Source organism: Aulonocara sp. 'chitande type north' Nkhata Bay, linkage group LG6 (genome assembly GCF_057382095.1).
Source record: "Aulonocara sp. 'chitande type north' Nkhata Bay isolate Kocher_YH1m ecotype deep benthic linkage group LG6, A_spYH_male_GT1.1, whole genome shotgun sequence".
NCBI classification, from domain to species: Eukaryota; Metazoa; Chordata; class Actinopteri; order Cichliformes; family Cichlidae; genus Aulonocara; species Aulonocara sp. 'chitande type north' Nkhata Bay.
This window is the reverse complement of record NC_141349.1, coordinates 19,877,326-19,900,221: the sequence shown is the minus strand read 5'-3', so window position 1 is coordinate 19,900,221 and position 22,896 is coordinate 19,877,326. Positions and strand designations below refer to the sequence as shown.

The following is a 22,896-nucleotide window of genomic DNA, read 5'->3' as shown; positions in this document are numbered from 1 at the left end:
ATTTTCTTTTATATATTTAAGAAAAACAACAAAAATAAAATCCATCAAAAAAATGTGTAGATTTTTGTAATGCTTTATTTGTGCTATGCTTGAGACAGCCCATTTACCAATGCTTGGGAACCTAATAAAAAAGTAGATCTTAAATATCTAATATTGCACTGTGGGCTCTTTTTCACAGCCTGTCTTTTGTCCATTTTCTCTCACCTCACACCCAAACAGATCCCCGAGCCTCGTTCTGCCTAAGGTTTCTTCCTGTTAAAAGGGAGTTTTCTCTTCCCACTGTCACCAAATGCTTGCTTGTTGGGGGTTCTCTGTATTATTGTAGGATCTTTTAACTTACAGTATGAAGTGCCTTGAGGGGAGTTATGTTATGTTAATTTAATTAATTATTGCTCAACTTTGTAATATTTATTTTCCAATCCTTGCTCAAACAGATAATCCAAACTATTACAAATGGAATAGATCAAATCTTTGTGAGCTAAGAAAAACACTTATGAATGTTTTATTTAAAATGACCTGGTAACAGGGTTAGAATTGGAGTAACACGTAATTAATTAGAGTAATTACAGTAATAAATTACATTTATTTGTGGATTATGATGTAAATTTGACAAAGAAAATCCCAGGACCAAATATTTTGTATGTTTGTGTTTCAAAACATGTTTGTATTATTTGTTTTACATGTATGGTAACATGGTTGCAAATCACTGCTAATATGTGTTAAAAGTGTTTTGTCTGAAAAAGGTGCAGTTGTTGAATGTAATGTACTGTGAAAGTCAAGGATAAATGTAGTTATATAAAGAAAGGAAGGAAACTTTGGTGGGGGGGTTTGTTTGTTTGTTTGTTTTTTTTGGTAATATGGGGCAGCCCCTGATGTATTCGTTGGGGTTTGGCTGATAAAAGTGCTTAGGTATAGATAAAAGCAATGTATGAATGTGTGTGTGTGATTGGGAGAGTGAGACTTGCAGCAGAAAATGCTTTAATGCTCAAAATCTACCAGTCCATGATATGGGCAACAGGGATGCGTTGGTTAGAGTGACACACCAAATCTAGTCAGAAAAGACAGAAAGAAAATACAAAATATGTCAAAGACGACTAACTTTTGGTGTTAAAACATGATCCAATCATCTCACTTCTTCTTTGACATATTGTCTCATTGTTGTTCTAAGCTACATAGGTTTCAATAACAAGGTTGCACATTTGTTGCAGTGCATAATTACTATGTTGATATTAACTAAATGACTTCACAATTACAAAAAACGTGTCAGCAAAATCAAAACATCAAAAAGTGGATTTAAAGGTAATTCTAATGGTTATATATGAAGCACAATTTGATTAAAAAAAGTTTTGATAAAAAAAAGGCATTTTGGTGAATTCTATTTTATATTTTGGCTTTTTTAGCAGCTAGGTTTACATCTTGTCTCAGGACAAGTGTCATTTATGCAACATGTATGGGCTATTTTCAAGGGTGATACAGGAAATGTCCTGCAATTGTAGAGCTCCCATTAGCGTTAGCACATGGAGTAGCATTATAAGAAAAACTGGAGCCAAACCCATTCGAAAAAGAAATGATCTTTTACTGGTTAAATTTAGATCTTATTGTAATATATACTCTATTATATATCATATAGACTATATCATTATTATTGCAAATGTTTATTGTGTTATTTAAAGTAGGCCATATTGTATATTTATGCATTACCACTGCCCTATAAAAAAGTAAATTATTTAACATCAATCATTAAATGAAAAGAGGTGACGCTAAGCCACCATAACAAAAAACCAGCATGTGTGGAACGAATGGTTTTTAGCCGAGTGTTCCGGTGAACACATTTTCAGGACGGACCTAGCTGCGTTCTCTGAACTGATCATTTCGGTAAAGAAAAATACAAAAATAATCTATTTTCTTTTTAATTACGCTAGCGTGTAATATTTAGGAACACTTAGGAGGTTCCTTTACAGTCTAAAAGTCATGTACACATGTGTTGAGTGGTGTTATAGTTTATTTTAAATGTAATTTGCTTATGAGACACCAGCTCAGTCAGCAGACACGGGAGCTGCTAGCCAACATGAACAGAAATGTCAGAAACTTTTTATAGTTGTAGTGCTTGTTGTCGTAATTCACCACCCGTGTTGCTGGCTGTAGTCCCTGTGCAGCTTATTGGAAAAGCACTGAGATGAGATATCAGCTAAGAGTTGCTCGTTCTTAGCTGAATTTCACGCAGAAGAAGTCGCCCAGTTTCCTCCCGGCGTGGTTCACCCCGTTTGTCCGTGTTTGCAGGTGACGGAGTCAGTGTCAAGCTCCGCGGAGAACCAGAAATGCCCAAAAAGAAAACCGGTGCCCGAAAAAAGGCTGAAAATCGGAAAGAGCGAGAGAAGCAAATACGAGCCAACAGGGAACATGTTGACGTGGCCAAACACCCCTGCAACTCCAACATGGTGTGTAGCTGCGATAGCTGATAGATGCCCAATTAAAACAACAGCAATGCCTTAATATGTATCTAATCTTTTATACTGTTACATTTTTGCAGGAATGTGACAAATGTCAGAGGTAAGTGATTTTATTCACTTATATGACCAATGTGCAACTGCAGATTCTCCATAATTCTGAGATAATTAACATTTTTTTAACGTTTCTGATGCCACATGCTAGAAAACAGAAGAACAGGGCTTTCTGTTATTTCTGTAACTCGGTGCAGAAGCTGCCTGTCTGCGCGCAGTGTGGTGAGTACACTGCACGTGTTATTTGAGTAATGTTGGAATGATATTCATTTTAAAGCTAACACTCCCTGCTCATTTGTGACCTTCACATCCAAGCCCATTCAAAAATGTGCCAATTCACAGCCAGCTCAGTGATAGCAAGGTCCCTGCAAGGTCTTAAAAAGGTTAATATAACCTAAATAAGCAACACATTGTACCAGGTCATTAATTACTTAACAAAAAGTAAGTCCAAATTCAGAAGCATTGTGTGGAAACATTATTCACACCCCTGGATTCATTAGCTTGTAGAACCAGATTCAGCAGCAGTAATGAAGTAATCATTTTTTAGCTTGACTGGGCTGTGATTGGGCCATTCAAACATCTTAATGCTTTTTGTTTTTTAAAAAAAAGCCATTCTGTTGTACATTTGCTGTGGTTGGCTCAAGCTTTAGATGTCCTCACCTTTGACGGTAGAATACTTTGGTGTACAGAGGATTTTACATGCCTGTAGAATCTTGGATGTTGCTCTCGGTTTTTTTGCAGTTTCACGGAGCACTGCGCAGACTGATCTGTGAGTGAATTTGTTGGAATCTCCACTTTTGGAAAGATTATGACATAGTGTTAACGTACCTGAATGCTCCAGATCAGCAACCTGCCAAAGCTTCTGTTATTATAGAGGTGCTGACAATTGCTGATTATCAATAAATCAAGTTCATTTGATTAGCAGTACCTGGCTGCTACTTACGCTGTTAAATACTATAAATGCAGGAGGGATGTCATTAGTTTTTCCACACGTTTCTGCATGTCATGTCATGCTAAGGACCAGATTATTTTTTTTAATGTGCTGATATGTAAAACAGTAGAATTGAAAGAAGGTTTAGTTGTTGTTTTTCACATAACCTTACATGCTTCTACCATTACACTCCATTATTTTGTTACATAGATGATGAAAACCACACAGTTCAAAAAGTTTGGCTCATGAACTCTGTGGTTTTGTTTTCTTCTTCTCTATGCTCTTCTCCTTTATTATTCTGGTACAAGTTCATTTTTATTCAGCCTGTCTTGAAGCATGCTTAATCATCAATATAAGGAAATCCCAGAAAGTTTATTCTGTTATTAGCGTGTTTTTTTTAGCGTTATCAGAAGGTTTAACTCAGGCTTAGTGAAAGCTTCTGTATTTACTTTAATAAAGATATTTCTTGATTGACGACAGTAGCTTTGGCAAACCTAGCTCCTTGAGAGTGATCGTAACTTGGCTAAATGTTGTGAAGGGGATTTTGTTCATGTATTACACTATTTACCATTACACTGAAATTATTTGTGTTCGTTTTATTCATCTGTAAAGTTTTCTTCCTGTTTTTAGGTAAAATGAAATGTATGAAGTCATCGGATTGTGTTGTCAAACATCCAGGGGTCCACAGCACTGGAATGGGCATGGTGGTAAGTTTATTGTATATTTAAGTTTTCTATTATATATCTGTTTGATTTATTTTCATTCAGCAATGTAATTTATGACTGTAAAAATGATATTAGGTTGACATTATTTAATGGAACATTGTTCTGGTAGGTTTTGTTGGGAGAAATAATATTTTTATTTATTTAGTCTTTGAGATAAATATCTCTTTTTCAAGGGCCACCTGGCCAAGAAGATGCACCATGACAAAGTTACATCAAAATAAAATAAAACAAGTCAGTTAATTTTGTCAGTGGTAAATTTAATTCAAATACAAGGTCCAGATCATGCAGTGGCACCCTCTGTATTTTCCCAGGGAGACAAAATGATTCAGCTTTAGTGTTCTCTGAAAGGTATTTCATGAATGAGCTGCAAAATAAGAGAATGCTGTTCCAAGTTGGGTACTCTAAAGAGTGCCTGCAGCTGCTGTCAACAGTGTGACTCAGAGTAGAGCCTTGTGAGTACATTATGGTATCATCTGCATAAATGCACAGTTTAGGTTTAGGCATAATCTTCTCTATATTAATAATAAAAAGGAAGAAAAAACAGGGTCTAAAGTTGACCTCTGCGTGACTCCATTTAAAAGCTTCATAGAAACCTGACTCATATTCATCTGTATAAACACACTGTGTCCTATCTGAAAGGGCATTCCTGAACTAGCCTGTAGTCTTATCATTCTAACTGACGTCACTGAGTCTTTCTAACAGCAGCTCATGGTCATCAGAATCAGATCAACAAACACAGCAGCTTTCAGTCCAAGGCAATAATAATAGAATTTGTTACCAACATAGTTGCTGTTACAGTACTGTTGAGTTTATTTAAAATTCTACAATTTTGGCGCAAGTAGAAATTTAGGTTTAGGGCAATATTTGTTGAGGGGATCCCATGTTTTTAAAATAATAAAGTATAGGCAGCTTTCTAGATTTTCAGGGATGATGTTAAGCTGAAGAATCTGATTAAAAAATTGTTTGTGAGGTTCTCAGGTCCAGATGAATTTTTTTGGCTCAATGGCTTTTTAACATTTTAAGATTGCCATAGAGGAAATAGGTTCAGGCACAAAGATGATACAAAATGGGAAAGACAGTTCAATGTAGAGCATCAAGACTATTCTACATTTGCATTAAAAACATAAGTAGCTGATATAAAATGTTCAGATAGGTTTGGATAACTTTTTTTTGCCTTAACGAACGAAATTATAATTTAAAAACTGTAGTATGTATTTCCTTGGGTTATCTTTGTCTAATATTAATATTTGCCTAAGGATCTCAAACTGAGTGTGACAAATATACAAATAAAAAATAAATTGGGAAAGGGACGAATTCTTTTTTCACAGCACTGTATGTATTGATATTTGGAATTTCTAGTCAAGGTCCTGGTTTGATTTCTTAAAACTCTAACAGATCCAGGCAGCAGGTTCATTTGTGGCCCTGTCTGTTTCAGCTGTGCCAGTGCAGAGCTTTATCGAGTCCTTTTAGGGAGAAAACTTCTAGTGCACAAGGTCAAGACCTGCTCTATTTTTAAATTCCGCTGCTGTGGGAATATTTTGCACGGGGCCGGGACTTGGATCTACATTCTCGCATAATGATAGCAGCAAAAAAAAGACTTACTTTAAAATCCCACCGGTATATTAGGTTTATAATCAAATAGCATGGGAGGAGTCCTTTTACACAATGATAATGTCAGCTTTCAGAGACTGTAAATGCAGCAGGACTCTCCCTTGATATGTAAGGCCATTCGATGCCGAATAACAAACAAACCAAGAGATCCATGTTGCCAGCAGATTCCGCAACAATCAGCCGCTCATCTAGATGTTGTCACTGATAGCAACAGCACTCCAGACGGCAGGCTAGGAGAATAAACAAGGCCTCAAGCACACCAACAGAGGTCATCTACAACCAAGAAGCAGCAGCTTGTAGATTTTCTCTGCATTAATCTGGGGCTAGCTATTATTCATGTGGCTGTGGCTCAGGTGGTAGAGCAGATTAGCGACTGATTGGAAGGTTGGTGGTTCGATTCCTGGCTCCTCCAGTCTGCATGCCAAATATCCTTGGGCAAGATACTAACCCCAAATTGCCCTCCGATGCGTTCATCGGAGTGTGAATGTGTGTGAATGCTTATTAGTTGCACTTGAGTTTAGAGTGGGTGTGATTGGGTGAATGAGGCATGTTGTATAGAGCGCTTTGAGTACTCTGGGAGAGTAGAAAAGCGCTATATAAGAATCAGTCCATTTACCATTCAGTATCACTCTGACACTCTTTATGCTCATGGTGCAGTGTTGTGCAAGTGCAATCAAAATGAATAATTAAGCTAAGTAGCATATGATAAGGTGTGTCAAGGGTCCAGCTGGTGTTCAGTAATCAGTGTCTGTTTTTGCTACATGCCAGTAAACTCATCAGCAGGTTATTTAAACATAAAAAAAGAAAGTACAATTTCTGATTTTGGTCCTTGTTATTCTCCTACTCAATCACAAGGGGGCAGTGTGCGACTTCTGTGAAGCTTGGGTGTGCCATGGTCGGAAATGCCTGAGCACTCACGCCTGTTCATGTCCTTTGACTGATGCCGACTGCATCGAGTGTGAGCGCAGTGTCTGGGATCATGGTGAGACCACCCCTGTTTGATTGTTTCGCCTGCTTACCTAAGTAGAGCCACTGACTGGTTTAACTTCTTAAATAGGAGGGCGAATCTTCCGCTGTTCCTTCTGTCAGAACTTCTTATGTGAGGATGATCAGTTTGAGCACCAGGCAAGCTGCCAGGTTCTTCAAGCAGAAACATTCAAATGTAAGTCACACTGTCATTCAATCGGCTTTTTCAATGGGGTGTTTAAAGCGTATCATTTCCATATGAGCAGATAATATCCAGAGGGAGCATGTGCAGTAGTGATGTTACGAATGTGTTTTCATAATATTGTTGTATTATTTTAGGTGTTTCCTGTAATAAACTGGGACAACACTCCTGTCTGCGGTGTAAGGTGAGGAATCAGTCTGTGAAAATATAATGCAAAAGGATCACAAGCATGTTTGTAAAAAATAAACCCACGTTATCAACTTGCATTACAAAACTGTTTGTAACAACAAAAGAAGAACGAACCAAATCAGATAAGATGGCTACAAATTCACATCGTTGTTTTCATGTGGTTTTGCTTTTGGTTTTTCTCCCTTTATCTGGAAATATTCCTTGTGTACAACAGACACGTAACTGAAACTAAACATCAAAGAGCTTTGAACGAATAAAATGGCAAGAAAGCGCTCCAGGCTGACAACAACGGACCTGCTGAAAATAGCAGCCGGAGCTCATACTGCCTTTAGTTGTTCCTTGTGCTTAGTTTAACAGTTGTCAGCTAATCTTACAGAGGTTAAAAATAAGTTGGTCCTATCAATGACCTATACGAGCTGTTGCTAGGCCAGATAGTCGCAGTGCATACTTTTACTGAAGTGCACAAGTGAAGGAATTTGCCAGGCAGCTCATGACAATATGTGTAGCCAAAGCATACTTTTGCAATAAATCAGCTCTTAATGCACAACAAGTGAGTGTGCTTATCCTTAAATGTGTATATATATATATAGAGTAATGTTTGTTTATTTGTACTGGAAAATTACAGGATAAAGAATTGCACTATAAAAGATGCACTGCATAGACAGCCAGTGCCGACTGAGTAAATCTTTGACGTGCATTTTCTCAGGTCTGTTTTAAAGCTTTAAATTAAAGCTACCCTCACATGCCCATTTGCACACCAAATATTACACATTACATTAGCCTGCTGTAATCATTCCTGCTCATCATGCTAGCTGAAAGGGATGTCTTCTCAACACTGTAAATAATGCTGATCCTCCCTCAAAGCAAAGTTTTAGCTGGAGCTGTTTATTAATTGAGCGTATATGTTCTGCTGGTCTCCTAGCAACCAAACCGCATTTCCTGAGCATGAGACTCTGCCCCAACTCCATATAGACAACAAACAACAAGACTGATTATACTATGATAACATGGTAATTTTGACGAAATTACGCCAGCTGAACTTTAGCATGCATTTCTGCACAGAGAAGCCATGTTTATTGAGGATATTAGAATGTAGGAATGACTACAGCAGACATTCAGGTTTATCAGGCTTCATCAGGAACAAAATAAAAACATATGGAGTGGCTCACAACATTTACACAAGTGCTGCTTGCGTGGCATTGTGCCACAGTTGCAATCTGATCAGAAAGCATTTGAAATAGGAACTCTGCTTTTTGGGGCAGGGGTTATTTATTTATATTTCCAATTCAATCCTTTTTTTAAGAGTACAGTCTGTATCAAAAAGAGGCAAAAGACAGCTGCCATATATTGGTTACAGTGAGTGAGGATCTCTGAATTTGAGACTGGAGGAAGGGAATACGATCGAGTTTTTATGGATGAACGGATGTGGATGAATGAGCTTACTCCTCTTGCCTAAACAAGCCTGAACTGTTACTGCTTTGCTTTCTTTAGTTTTGAAGTTGAGCGAGAACTATGCATCGATATCATGTTCGTGCACCAGCGTTTCCATGCCATAACTGACTGAAAGTTGAACTGTGTCTTGCAGGCTTGTTACTGTGATGATCACACTAAGAGTAAAGTCTTCAAACAGGAGAAAGGAAAAGGTCCTCCGTGTCCCAAATGTGGTCACGAGACACAGGAGACCAAAGATCTAAGCATGTCAAGTGAGTGTTACGCAGACCTTTAAACGACTGGAAGTTGTTTAGTTGTTTTTCTTCCCGTAAAGCTCCTGTTTCGGGGAAGTTGCCACAGCTGCTACTTCCCCGCAGACTGTGTTTTGAAAATGAAACAAAACCATGAGGGGAAAAATAAATTCTTTGTTTTTCCCCAGAAGTCATTTACACAGTGCAGCTAATTGTATTTTCTAGAGAATTGTTCATGAATATTTGGGTTTTTCTCAAATGCTTCTTGCTGTAAAAGCAGAGTCTGATGTTATGCAATTAAACTTTGACCTTGGAAGCAGTGCCAAACATGTGTTGGCCACATTGCTGTTCTCTCAAATGTGCTGCCAGGATTTGATTTCTATTTCTAAGGACTTGCTATTAGCAGAGTGAGATGTATTTTGAAACAAAAACCCTGCTCAGTGAATCTGATATTTGTAGCTCCTCACAAAGAGCTTTAGCAATATTAACATTTCATTTCCGACATGGGACAGAGGCAAAAACGTGTGGAAGGATCACAGCAGTGTCATAGTCATATATTGACAAGAGGAACAAAGTGATATATAATGAGTTAAATTACAACCTGAAGGCTTAGAATAAACATTGCTTGCAGAGAATTACGCAGACTGTATCTTACAGGACCTTTTCTTTGTCGCTTCACCACCATGCGTAATGACACCAGAGCTAACGTTGACACCTGTGCATTGTTCACAGCGCGCACCTTGAAGTTTGGTCGACAGGCCGGTGCCGACGATGACGACGGTTACTACGACGGTGCGTCCGGGTACGATGCTTACTGGAAGAACGCAGCGTCCGGAGGTGGAGACCAACAAGACGACTACGGAGAAGACGATTACTATGAGGAAGACGAGTATGAGGAGGACGAGGAGGAGGAGGAGGAGGAAGAAGATGAAGAGGGCGAACAAGAAACTGCGTCCGAGTCGCTGGCTGGTCTTAAATTGGATGGTGCTGCAGCCTAAGCTGATGGTGACTGATGAGGTGGTGCAGCTGGAGCACGTGGTCCTGTAAACCCAAAGGATCCTCAAGAAAGCTTTAGATGCACAATTAAGACTGGAGATGAATATTAAAGCTGATGTGATGTTTTAACTTTCCATGTTACTTTGAAAGAGAAAATACATTTTTTTAAACAATATTCAAGCAGCTGTATAGAGACAAAATGAATAAAAGACTCAAATAACAGTTTCAATTTAATTTCAGTTTCATAAATTAAATACCTGCTATTATAAGCCTGACTAAAAAAAATTGATGGTGCTCAGAAAGCTTTAAGTGCCCTGCTTTCTCCTCTGTTTTTACAGTCAAGCCTGGGTTAAGTTATGAAACTGCTTCTGACTCTTTGCAGTGATTTTTGATACAGGAGCAAAGGCTGATCTTTGTATTTCCACACTCTAATGGTTGTCACATTTGCCCACCATGTGAATGGTCCCTGGAAACTCAAGAAGATGATGTTACTCCTATTGGTGGCGTGAAGCTGGCACACATAAGAGGGTTGTTTATGTCATATGGTGGTGAACTTTTAAAGAGCTTTAGGGGGGGGTCTTCACTTTCTTTCAAACGAGGTGGCAACCAGTATTGGCTGTTGGACAAATACTCATTCAGATCTTATGAATTTGCCTAGATTTTTTTTTACAATCAGGGTCTGATTGTTACATTTAGGACCAGACTATCCTTCCATATTTTTGAATTCCACCAGAATCCACACACAACTGCAGAGTATACAGGAAATTTTCAATAAGTCATGATTGTAAAGCTCTGGCTTGTCTTAAATAGTCCAAACAGTTCACCACAATGTGCCTCGAGACTTTCATCTTCCTGTTTATGAAAAACTTCCTCAAACATTTTACCCGTATGCTTATATCCAAAATAAGTCGTCCCGTTTTAGCTTGGTCAGCTGTAATAATAAACAAATTATTAGCTGGAATGAATTGCCTAAATCATTAACTTCACTGGTTTTCTGATCCAGGCAAATTGGCGGCCACTGAAGGGAATTCTTCTGTGGCTTGTTATGAATAAAGCATAACCTGTCCTCATTATCGGTGTTATGTAATGACTATTGGAGAGTCTTTTTGTGGCATCTTTCCTCAGTGCAGTTGTTTGTCCTGATGTTTGAAATAAACTGCAAGGCACATTTGGGTCATTCTTACTATTCGGTGCCATTTGAGTCCTAATGACATAATATGGTATATTTAGTGTAAAACTTGTCTAATGCTTATTTCTAAACCATTTTCTTGTATGTTTAACCCCCCTCTACCATAGAACACATTGATATATACACAGGATAAATACATTAAAAGTAAATTACTTTTATTTTAGCACAAGTCACTAAAGTACTATGTCCCCAGTCATGCTTGCTCGACTTCAGTTACAAATATAACTTAAAAAAAAAAAAAAAAAATCTAGATTTTTCATCATTTCTGGATTGGCTTATTTCTAATGTTCCTCATCAAATGTTCTTTTTTATTATTAATGCATGTTTAATACTTAAAATCTTTAAAAAATGTTGTGTCCCTGAATCAACTGTCACCCCTGTTACTCTGATAAGAATTCCATAGAACACATCACCTGATTATTCTTTTAGTCACATGACACTCCCGGATGTAACATATTTTGGAGGGAAAACTTTCAAGAAGAAGACCAGTAAGTACCACTCTTTAATCAACCCTTTTTTCAATGTTTTAGCAAGATTTTGTAATGTGGCAAAGCATAACACGTCCAACCTGTTACGCTTATTAATAGTGGAAACAAATTTTTTTTGTAATTTTTATAATATGGCTAATAAACATGTTAAAAATGGTTCTTAGTGGTCACCATGTACTAGCTTGTTGTTCATCATACTAGTAGTAATGGCTAAGTTTAGCATAAAATCTCCCCCCTGTTACCGTCACCCCTGTTATTGCTATGCACTGTAACATGAAATTTCCTTGCAGATTTTAAAAAGGGACATTGTAGCTTTTAGAAAATGTAAATATTACTATAACTGTGTATTCAAAACAGTTATTAATAGAAAATTGAATGTCCTGTAACAGGGTGGACATTTGGCACGTCATGGGTAAAGACTTTGATTTTAAAAAATATTATAATATAATATCCTTAGCTGGACCAATACATTTTTCTTATAGGTTGAAAATCCCTCTTTTAGATGAAATGTTAAAATAATTCAAAATTTTGTATTTTTTGATGAAGAGTGATCACACTGAAATGGCACAGAATAGTAGGAATGACTCATTTGTGTAAAAAAATAAAAATTTAAAATCAAATAAAATCCCTCTTGAATGTGCATTTCTGTGAAGTATTTCTGATGACTCATGCATTAAAAGAAAAAAAAGAAACCGATAAAGTGACGACTTGGAGGAGGAGTGAACGTCTCAACACGACCAGAACAGGGCGTGTGCAAGTCAGCCTGCGAAATCATACCCGTACTCACTCTCGCCACAAGTGTTAATAACACTGGCTGCAGACCAATGAGACAAACCAGCTTTATTATCACAAATGAGGTGCAAAAGTGTAATCTTTGCTTGCTGCTCCGCTGGCTAGGACGACGGCAACCGCAGTCACTGCGCAGATGACGGCGCTCCCGGTGATCCTTTTTCAACTCACATGTCACCGAGATCAGCGAGCTGTAAGTTACATTTTAGTGCGTTACTAGTAGAGGTCTAACCCAAACTGTCGGCTAATCACCTGGAGGAAAACACGGCGTGTCCCCAATTAGGGAGGCTAATCAAATGCGTATATATAGGAGGTGTGTCTACTGGGCGATCCACGTGGGTCCGCGGGATACATTTCAGCTGCTGTCGGTGAACTATGTGCCATTATGGTAATTTGGTTTAAAAAACAAGTAATGCTCTCGCTTTCACTCACTTGCTTTCACTTTCGATTTAGTCAGATGCGAGCTAGTTTGGCAGCCCGTCTTTCCGGTTGTGTGTATATGGGGAGACGCTTCTGCACAGCTGTCAGTGAGAATGGAGCCAAATCATGTGCACGTCCACCACGTTCTTGTTTCTGCCTAACTTAATGTTTACGTTTTTATTCTGTCCAACGCTGTTTGTCAGCATTGCTCCAAACTGCGTCGAGACTGCAGGGTATGGAAATAAATGCGTCCTTGGTAGTACGCGGCTGACGGTTCGAGCAAAGGTACGAGGAAATGATTACCGGTTATTAGTCTTGCCTCCAGCTTAGTCTCTGTAATAGTTTTGTAAACTTGAAGAATGATTTATAGGAAGGATGGTCTGCTTCAAGTAACAAGAAACTATCACGGTTGAAGCGCAACCTTCAAGAAATATTTAGTCGTGATTATCCATCCAACTCCTGTTGGAAGAGCAAGTGTAAGTGCTGAAGAGTACCATCGATAAATGTTAACCTCACTAGGCTACCGTAAATTTTTAAGATACGCGGCTGTTTCATAGTAACACTGAAAATATAGTTCTATTCTTTAAAAAAAAACCAAAAAAAAAAAACAACCCCAAAACAAACACAAAACACCCTTTAACTTCAGTACTACTACAGTACAAATGGAAAACACAAGTACATCTGCAACAGAATTGAAGACAACTAAAAGTACATTTCATCACTATGCTGTTTAAATATTCTTCATAATACTACAACTGCTGAAACATTGGATGTTAGATAACATGCATCCTCTGCTTTGGCCCCGATGGAGATTTCAGACAAAGATCATGTGTTGTTGGTCTGAGTGAGGTGTACCCTTAAGGTGTCTGATTTATGGCCTGTATTTACGGCGCTTTTCTAGTCCCTAAGGACCCCAAAGCGCTTCGAACCGGTGTTGTGCCAAAAAGTGATTTCCAATGTTTCCGTGTATTTTTTATGTGTAATATCTTTACGTATGTTGGTAAATAGACTTCGGTGAACAGCGTTTACAAAGGGGTTATATATAGAATTAAAACATTATCTGTTTTTTCAAGTATCTTTATAACTCTGTGTTATTGTACTCACATTATAACCAATCCGGTCCTTTTCCCCCACTTACAATATTTTTACTGAACTATTGTAATATTTGCTGCCATTTCTGCTGTCTTACTCTTACAAAAGACATTTTTAATGTTAATGAGATTTTTTTTTAACTGCATAAATAAAGGTTCTATAAAAGTCGCTGCCAAAAACTGATTGCGGCTTCTACCTTGTTACACGAATGTTGTTTGTGGCTCAATATGACTTTGTGTCATCCATGAGGGATGCATTTGACATATGTTTCACATATTATAGCCCAACAAGTTACTTATAGCAGTTTAAATACGAGCAATCAGTTTTTGGCAAATACCGGAAATCACTTTTTGGCAGACAATCACTTTTTGGCGCAACACCGGCAACCTTCCGATTACAAGGTGAACTCCCAACTCTTGAACCACGATCGCCCAAGTTCAGCCTAAAGCTTTTTTTTTTTTTTTTTTTTATAGTTGCCTGACACTGTTGCCTGCATTTCGAGTTGTGCATGGTGGACTTGCTCTGCAATCCTGCAGCCCTAACACTAGTTGCTAGGGGATTTATGTCCTCAGGTTGATCAGTTCTCTTCCAGTCTGTTAGAAAAATGGCTGCAGAAGAAGTAGCTGGAAATGCGCAGGTACTACATGGGCCAGTCGCATTTGTTTTAGGCATTGATGGGATGTTGAGTTTGGTGTTGACAAAAAAAAAAAAAAAAAAATCCACTCATTACTATTAAAAGTAATGCAGCACTCAATACTCAATACTTCATTGCTTGGTGGGGAAAAAGTAATTTGTAACATTACTACTTTGTTGCTCTGTAAAAAGATGTAAAATTCATTGTAAGACATGTTATCTAACAGTATTTATCTTCCCCTTCAGTCCTGATACTCAACACAAATCCCTGTTTGTGTGTGGGACAAAGCTTAAAGGCCCGCACAAACTTTGTTTTAGTTTAGTTGAGATTGAACACAAGACGGAACAGAAAGCAAATTAAAAACCAGGCCAAAGAGATGCAAAGCCGCAGTAATTCTACTGTAGAAACAACTGGAAATGGGTGATGCAATGTTACAAGCCTGACTAGCCATCGCTGCCTTTGTTATCTGTTGAAGATCAGGCTCTGGCTGCTGTGCTGGGGTCAGCATACACTTAGCTTTAGCATCACTTTGGGTTCTGGCCTAACTTTTTGTTAGGATGTTGTCTATGGATGCTTGGAAAGAGCCGATGCTGTGTTAGCAACAGCCTCTTTTTGCAGTGTTTGCACTTTGTTTGTTTGCACACTAGCTGATTATAGCAAGACCCATTTAAGATGTATTTCTGTAAATCCCCCCCCCCCCCCCCCACCCCCCCACCCCATCTATCATGCAGATAATGACGTAACTGTAGCTGTAATGTGGCTACTGAATTTGGTGCATTTACAGCTTTAGTTACTGCATTACTGAAAATTGTAAATTGTAGTGTGATTCCAGTGACATGTTAGTTTTGAATATACTGGTTATTTTGTGCCTCGGGTGTAGCTTTAATGCAGAAATGCAGTCCTTAACTAATTTATTATATAAACTGTCATTTAAAATAAAAAAAGGAAATATTTTAGAAATCTGTCCAAAAAATGTTTAAAGAAATTTTATTAAACAATTAACAACAAAATCTAAATTTATTTTAAATAGCCAAATTTGGGTACTGGACCTCAAGTAAATAACTAATTTGGCATCTTAAGTAAAACAGTTTAATTTTGATTTTTTTTTTCTGCTTATCTGTAAAACAGCAAATTTTAACATTTTTAGCATTAAAATAATTTGATTAAAGAGCTTGGCCTTGCTGGTGGATTAACTGTCTTTTGCTAATTATTTTAGAGCAGCCGTGGTATAAGCTTTACATTGGATGATGTCTTGATTTTTTTTATTTTTTTTAAAAGCACTGTATAAATTGCATATTGGTGGTAGTGTGAGGGCCTCAGCTTGTACATCTGGAATAAAAATGGAGTGCAACTGAAATAATGTAGGTTTCTAATGAGTGTGGGTTGCCTCCCTTTAGAGGTTTTCTGGACACACCCAGCTGTTAGAGCTTGTAATGCATTGTAGTCCATTTGGCTGTGGAATGCCTTAGTTTCCTCCAAGAGGGACTGGTAAATATTGCTGGGAAAAAATAGTGTCTGGATTAGCCAAAGAACTCCAGCTGGGTAACTCTGGTGAGAGTTAGCCACAGGAAGACGGGTACATTTTTGTTTTTTGGTTTTTTTTGTTGCTGTTGTTGTGTTTTTTGTTGTTTTTTTTTTGTTTTGTTTTTTTGAGGGAATTGCAAAGCATTTAACCTCTAAAGTGAAACTGTAGCTGTTATTTACACTACATGCAAGTTGTGAGTTCTGCCCGATGAAAGCAGGTTGACTTTCTGCACTTTGAGTTGCACCTCGTTTGTGTATGATGATTACGGAGTGCGGTGACTGTGGGTGGGCACGGGGTAGTATTTCTAGCAGTGCAGGACAACAGCTTGAATACACTATAAAAAAATTACTATTTGAGTTTCAGTTAATATTTCATACTCATTCTGTTGTTTTAGTAGATGCAGAAAATAGAAGAAGAGAACAGAGTTGGCTTAAAAATATAGGAGCACAGCCTGTAGCAGATGAGCAAATGGTCACAAAAGACTGACAGAATACAGAAATGTGCAAACTTCAGAGAAAATGGTTATGTATCTGTTATTGCTATTCAGCCATAGAAGTGGAAATTATTTACCACAGTGTTACACAAAGATGGCTTGACATATTTCTGTTAAATTTCAATGACTTTAATTGCATATTTATCACCCATTATATTACAATTTTAAAATGGTGACCTAAAAGATGTAGATGATGATGATGATGATGATGATGATCTAATGTTTTCCTGTACAATTTCTAGAGGGGTTTCCAGATCCAGCTGACCTGTAAGGTGTGCCGAGAGAGCCACAAAACTCAGGTGTGGCTTTGTTTGTTAGTTCTGAGGTAGGCATATAGTGTGTGTGTTGTGTTTTGTGTTTTGTTTTTCTTATGAGTGTACTGTGCTTAGTAGATTTATTAGATCACCTGTTATTTAAAAACAAGAAAACACAAATAATTTAGTAAGTCTGTCAAAAAATTATGGAGTGCAAGTAAATAGCTGTCATTTGGCATTTTAATAAGAAAATTTGTGATTTTCGATTTTGTTTCTGCTTTTTTCCTTTTGCAAAACTGTAAACTTGAATATTTATGAACAATGCCAATAATGATAGTATTCATTTGGATTAAATAGCTTGCACATACTGGTGGATTAATCATCACAGAATCATAAAAAATCAGAAATTGTCAGTACTGTTAATTTAGGACAGGCCTGGCATAAACCTTATATTGAGTAAAATAAAAAGAAATGTAAAACAGCAAAATAATATTGAAAGCCTAACCTTTTTAAAATTCCTACAAATAAACAGATAAGTACATCCTCTTAATTCTAATGTCTTACATAAGGATATAAGTCATCTGTTTCTCATCAGGGCTTAGTATCGGGTCAATATAACCTGAGGTAAACAACAAAGTTTTCCAGTTGAAAAGTCGAAGTTCAGAATTAGAGTTTTGGTTTCTGGCAAAGCTTTTAAAAAGGTCATTTACCGACTGATCTGTGAAAAGACTTCAACATGAAATGTTGTGCTGTCTGCATGACTGTCTGCAGCTCGGTAGGTAGTGTGGTCGCCCCATGATCGGAAGGTCGGGGGTTCGAATCCACTGAACGGCTACCCTGAGGTACCCCTGAGCAAGGTACCGTCCCTCCCCAGGCGTGATTTTTGGCTGCCCACTGATTCACTGAGGGAATAGGTTAAAGTCATTTCAGCCTCATCTTCAAATTATTCACGTCCTCTCAAGACCAAGACTCAAGTCCAATTACAACATGCCAAATAATTGATCAGTGTGTTATGTTTTAAAGCGTTACACAGATGACCTTCATTTAAATACTGATTGCTACAGCAATGTACAGTAAATGTTTTGGAGGAACTGATTCACTGAGTTCAAAAGATGGCGACTATAGATTTTACTCTGAGCTAATAATAGGTCTGTGACGTAATTGCAGTCTCCCTTATCAGAAAATGATGAGTGAATGAATGACTGTAAAAGTGGTTATTTTAACTGGAATATGTGAACTGCTAAAATGCTAACTGTTATATATTTCAGTGTTTGTAACATATAGAAGTTTGACTTGCTTTGCTCTAAGCTGTGACTTTATGAATGAGGAAATAAACTGGCATGTCAAATAGCTGTCCACAGAATGTGTTACCATGGTAACTAGGTTGAGGTTGAAGCTTCCTGGAACAGAAAAGCAAGAGTTTACCTTTCATCACACTAATTGTTAGCCGGACCTGATTCCTGGTATGGGGCCCTGGTCTCCAGTGTTAACACAATGCAAGTGCCTTTCCAAGAACGGTGGTATTACAATAATACAGTCCAGGACCCACATGCCAGACTCTGAAGAGCGGGCCAGAGTTCATCACAGTACAAGTAGAAATGTTTTGTTTTTGTGAAGGGTCGTAGGGAAAATGTCTCTTTTCTTTAAAAAAAAAAAAAAAACGCAAAAAAACCCCCCAAAACAAAAGGGATCACTGCATAGATCGAATATCCACAAGGCCGATTAAGTAAAAGCAGCGCAGTAAAGAGCAGGCCAGTAACTCTCCAGCTTCAAGCTACTACTGCTAAAGGCAATTCTGCTAGCTATTGAGGTGTGTGTGCGCGTGCGACACTGCTTCTGTATTTTGGTTTAGGTTTTTGTCAAATGAAACCATAATATGCCATGTGATGTTTATCTCAGGCTATAATTGCTTAACTTTACAACATAGTAAAGGCTATATTAAAAAAGTCGTAATACCTTAGAATTGATGGGGGTTTACTCTCTTTTTGCAGTGACTGAATGACTGTATAGTGTTAATTTCTGCAAAATGCACTCCGTGACTGAGCTGATGGTGTGCAGTATGACAAAAGTACTGGACTTTGGAAGTTTGACACATTTATATTTCAATGTCTAAACTTCAACTGTGTTAGTTTATTAAATTTAAACTGCATTTCAATCACTTTTACTATATTATTACATTTAAATACCCATATTGCTTTCCCCAGTAGCAGCTAGGTGCAGCAAATCAGTTGCACCCAACAAAACTCCATATTGCCATAATTGTTTCTTTCTAATTGTATTTTCATTCTTACAGCCTCTTGAGTACGCCTACATGTGCCAATTCTGTGAATGAAGCAGGGGATCTACGGATATGTTTGAATGATCTGATTCATAATGTGAAGGTGAGTGGTTTCATTTTAACTCTTTGGTAACATTGAGTTTTTATTGTTAAAAATTTGTATGACATTTAAAAACGACATACATTTGTTCACTGATGCTGACTTAAAACAATAAAAAAAAAAAGTCTGTTTTATTTATATAGCAGCAAATTGTAGCTCTAGTTATGTCAGAACTAATGGATAGTGGACAGTTTACCTCTACACTGGCAACAGTCTGGAGCCTTTACTCATTATACAGTCACTGGTTACGTCATTATTTATGGATATAGGCAGAAACGATGATCAGCTGATGCTAACAGACCCGAAATGTGTTAAGGAAAAAGTTTCCCACCGCATTACACCGCCAGCCTGAACACTGACACAAAACAGGATGGATCTATGCTTTCATATCATTTAGACCAAATGTTGACTCTTCCAGCTGAATGTCATCAGATCTTTTATTGCCCAATTTTATGATGGTGTAGTAACTGGAGTTTCAGTTTTGTGTTCTTAGCTGATAGGCAGGGCGCTCGGTGTAGTCTTCTGCTGCTGTTGCCCATCTGTGTCAAGGTTTGATGTGTTGTAGGTTCAGAAATTCTCTTTTGCATAACTTCCTTGTAATGACTGGTGATATGAGCTACTGTTGCTTTAACAGTTTGAAGCAATCTGGTTATCTTGCTTTGCTCTCATACTCTTCACCCAGAGAACTGCCACTCACTGGATGTTTTCTTTCTCACACCATGATTAGGAGTCAACTTTATTGTAATTACACATGTATTAATACAGGGTAACAAAATGCAGTTTGCATCTAATCAGAAGTGCAAGAGCAGTAAGCGCAATAGGAGCAGATTATGTATGTGATCTGCAGACCTTTGTGACAGAAAAGTCTCAGATTAGTAGTTTGTCTTTGCAGCAACAATGCATTTAGATGTGCTGACAATGTAATTACATGATTTTGATATCTGCGTTTTAATGAGTAGCTGAATAGGTGTACCTAAGGAAGTGACTGATGAAATTTCTGGTTGTTTGTCCATCAATCAATCCCATTCTCATTAACAAGTGAACGTAAGAGCTTAGAAGGAATTTCTAAAACTTTGGCACAAATGTTCACTTGAACTAGTTAAAATTTGGTGGTCAAACATCCCTAGGGACTAGAAGGGTGTGTTTTGTTTTTTTTTAATTCCACCAATTTCTTATATATATTAACCTGGTTGGTTGTGAGAAGCACATCTGGTGAGACAAATGAAAATGTTTATTTGTTTTTAATTTCTTGTCAGAAATCTGATGCTATGCTCTACGCTCCAGGAATTGAAGACTTTCCAGTAAGTTTTTAAAAAGTTCAGTTTTGATTTCTAATCATCGTGTGAATCGATTACAAAGTGCTAACAAGTGTTGCGTGTATGTCCAAATCCTGGAGGTCTCTTTAACCTCCACTCCAAAGACTAAACAAAAGGAATCACACATTCAGTTTACGGAGTGCTATAAAAGGCACTAACACCACGCCCATGCTTCTGTTTCCTCCTTGGTAAACATACCTGTATTCAGATAGCCAACCAACACAACAGCCATCCAAAGCATGTAGAAGGCAACATGTTCTTTGTTGGAATGTTTTGTACAGCGTACTCTGGGCCCTGTATTATGAATTCAACATACCCATGGAGCAAGTTTGGCTGTTACCATGGTGATGTACCCCAGTTAAATAAACTACCTTCATGGTACAGAAAACAGAATTAACCTTGATTACCTGGATAATCTGATTCCTGCTTCGTAATATGGGCCTCTGGTATCATCTTGAGAAGGGAGTGTTTAGTACATTTTTAATTTTGGTGTTTGGCATTATTTATAATAATAATAATAATAATAATAATAATAATAATAATAATAATAATAATAATAATAATAATTATTATTAAGCTTGTCATGATAAAGTAATTTTATTTATTTTATTCCTTAGAAATGTAACTCGTAGAACATTTTCAGGAAATGCTAAGAAATTTTCTTGTGTTTCCAGGATTTCTGTAAAAAGATGGTGCTGAAATGTTACATGTTGGAGTTGATAATGGTCCTTGATGAGGAAGAAATTGGGCGTGATTCACAGGAATGTGTCCGTGATTTCAATTATAATCTGCAAACAACAAAAAATGTAAGTTTGACTTCTTCTAAAAGGATACATTTAAGAGTCTTTGCTTAAATGTACAATCAAAAAGATTTTTTCACATAACCACTGCTGAAGCTTATTACCTTTCTTTAGCTTTCAGTTGTAATTGTTTGTATTCATTTGAGGAAAAACAAATCTTTAATTTTTGTCTCCTGTTAGGATCTGTGTCCAGCATGTGAAACGTACACGCTTCAAAATATTACAACATTTATGGACAGACTAATGGACCTTTTGGAAAATCTCAACTCTACATAATATTATATAATGATGTAAATACTGTAAACTACTACTGTGCATTTGTGTAGATTTGTAAATAACTGTTTTTATCGCTTATGTTGCTACCATACGTAATAATAAATTAAAGATGTATTTTATGCTATAGGCTGATGACACTAAATGTAGCATGGCATGTCAGTGCTACACATCTGGCCTATTTGTTTTTAAATATGCTGTCAGTGCCACAGCTTTTAGCTATACTGTATATACATAATGTTATCACACTGCTAAATAATTTCCCCCAGGGATCAATAAAGTATTCTGATTCTGATATACACTACTGAATAAAATGTACTGATACACCTAATGGACTCTAGTATCTGAGTACGTTCAGTATATGCTTACTCCAGTGTTTTGTCTGTGAGGTCTTCAGTTCTGCATTTTCCTCTCTGGCTGCTACATGTGCGGCTTGAAAGTCTTTTGTAAACTTTATTTCTTTTTTACATTACATGTTAAAACAAACTCTCAACTGTTACTTCACGTACTGTTGAATACATGGGAGATTGTATCTGATACACAAACTGTTCTATTTAATTTTGTCCGGGTCAGCATCAGAGATGGAGCATTTATCGTGCAAGTGGCAAGAGAGTCTTTAGTAGATACTCAGACAGGAAAACTGCCATTAACATTCTGTATACAAGGGCAGCTTATCTGCCAACTGCAGGCTGTCTACAAAGTTTGTGTGTAGCATGCAAACCAAGCTTGCCAGCATTAGCTCATAGCTTAACTCCACTGTGGTATCCAAATCTAGCCACTTCTATCGGGGGGGGGAGTAGTGCATTTTTTTATTTATGGCGCCTTTCTACAACCCAAGGTCCCTGTTCAAAGCATAAAAGAACAGCATTGGAGTCAACAACTGGAATCAATTTTTAAAGAGTAAGTCAGTTTAAACAGATGGGTTTTGACTTGAATAAGGGAAGAGAGGCAGTATTCGTGATCTCATGAGGAAGTGAATTTCAAAGTTGGGGAGCAGAGTGGCTGAAAGCTCTGATCTACGGGCAGCCAGCGAAGCTGCTGAAGACCAGTGATCATAACTCTGTGTGAGAGTTATGATCCAGGCTGCAGAATTCTGGAGGAGTCAGAGATTGCGAAGGGCCTTGTTAGGAGGACTGAAGAGAATTACAATAATCGATCTCAGAAGTGACGTGGCTATAAACAAGGATATGGGGGTTGGTAAGGAAGGGACAGACGATTGATATTGCGTAAGAGGAAGTAGGTGGACTGGTTGATGCGACTATTACGAGACTGAAACGACAAAGTTCTGTCAAGGATGACACTCACACTCTTAACCTGAGGGGAGGGAAAGATTGAGGAGTTGTCAATATTAATGGAAAACTTGTGGGATTTGGTTTAAGTGGAAGCTCTGCCAACTAACACGGCTGCAACCAAAATGCTAATGCTAAAAATTCAGAGGCCAG

The 22,896-nt window shown here is 37.6% G+C and overlaps 2 protein-coding genes across 4 annotated transcripts; both read left to right on the top strand.

Annotated features, from left to right (window-relative positions):
- Positions 1–1,767: 1,767 nt before the first annotated feature.
- Positions 1,768–10,028, top strand: noazfp (nucleolar atypical zinc finger). The gene is made up of 10 exons (XM_086295448.1): positions 1,768–1,875; positions 2,281–2,438; positions 2,531–2,550; positions 2,653–2,723; positions 4,063–4,139; positions 6,624–6,750; positions 6,826–6,930; positions 7,074–7,120; positions 8,711–8,828; positions 9,540–10,028. Exons 2-10 carry the CDS (start codon positions 2,319–2,321, stop codon positions 9,803–9,805), a joined length of 951 nt encoding a protein of 316 aa, XP_086151574.1. The 5' UTR covers positions 1,768–1,875; positions 2,281–2,318; the 3' UTR covers positions 9,806–10,028.
- Positions 10,029–10,164: 136 nt separating this feature from the next.
- Positions 10,165–21,779, top strand: il15 (interleukin 15). 3 transcript variants are annotated; one of them, XM_086295452.1, is made up of 7 exons: positions 10,165–11,480; positions 12,378–12,462; positions 16,676–16,758; positions 18,981–19,068; positions 20,322–20,366; positions 21,056–21,187; positions 21,362–21,779. In XM_086295452.1, exons 2-7 carry the CDS (start codon positions 12,406–12,408, stop codon positions 21,455–21,457), a joined length of 501 nt encoding a protein of 166 aa, XP_086151578.1. In that variant the 5' UTR covers positions 10,165–11,480; positions 12,378–12,405; the 3' UTR covers positions 21,458–21,779. The 3 variants fall into 3 exon arrangements, with proteins under 3 accessions (XP_086151578.1, XP_086151577.1, XP_086151576.1); XM_086295451.1 differs by lacking the exon at positions 10,165–11,480 and having other exon boundaries at positions 12,152–12,462; XM_086295450.1 differs by lacking the exons at positions 10,165–11,480; positions 12,378–12,462 and adding an exon at positions 12,675–12,974.
- Positions 21,780–22,896: the final 1,117 nt, after the last annotated feature.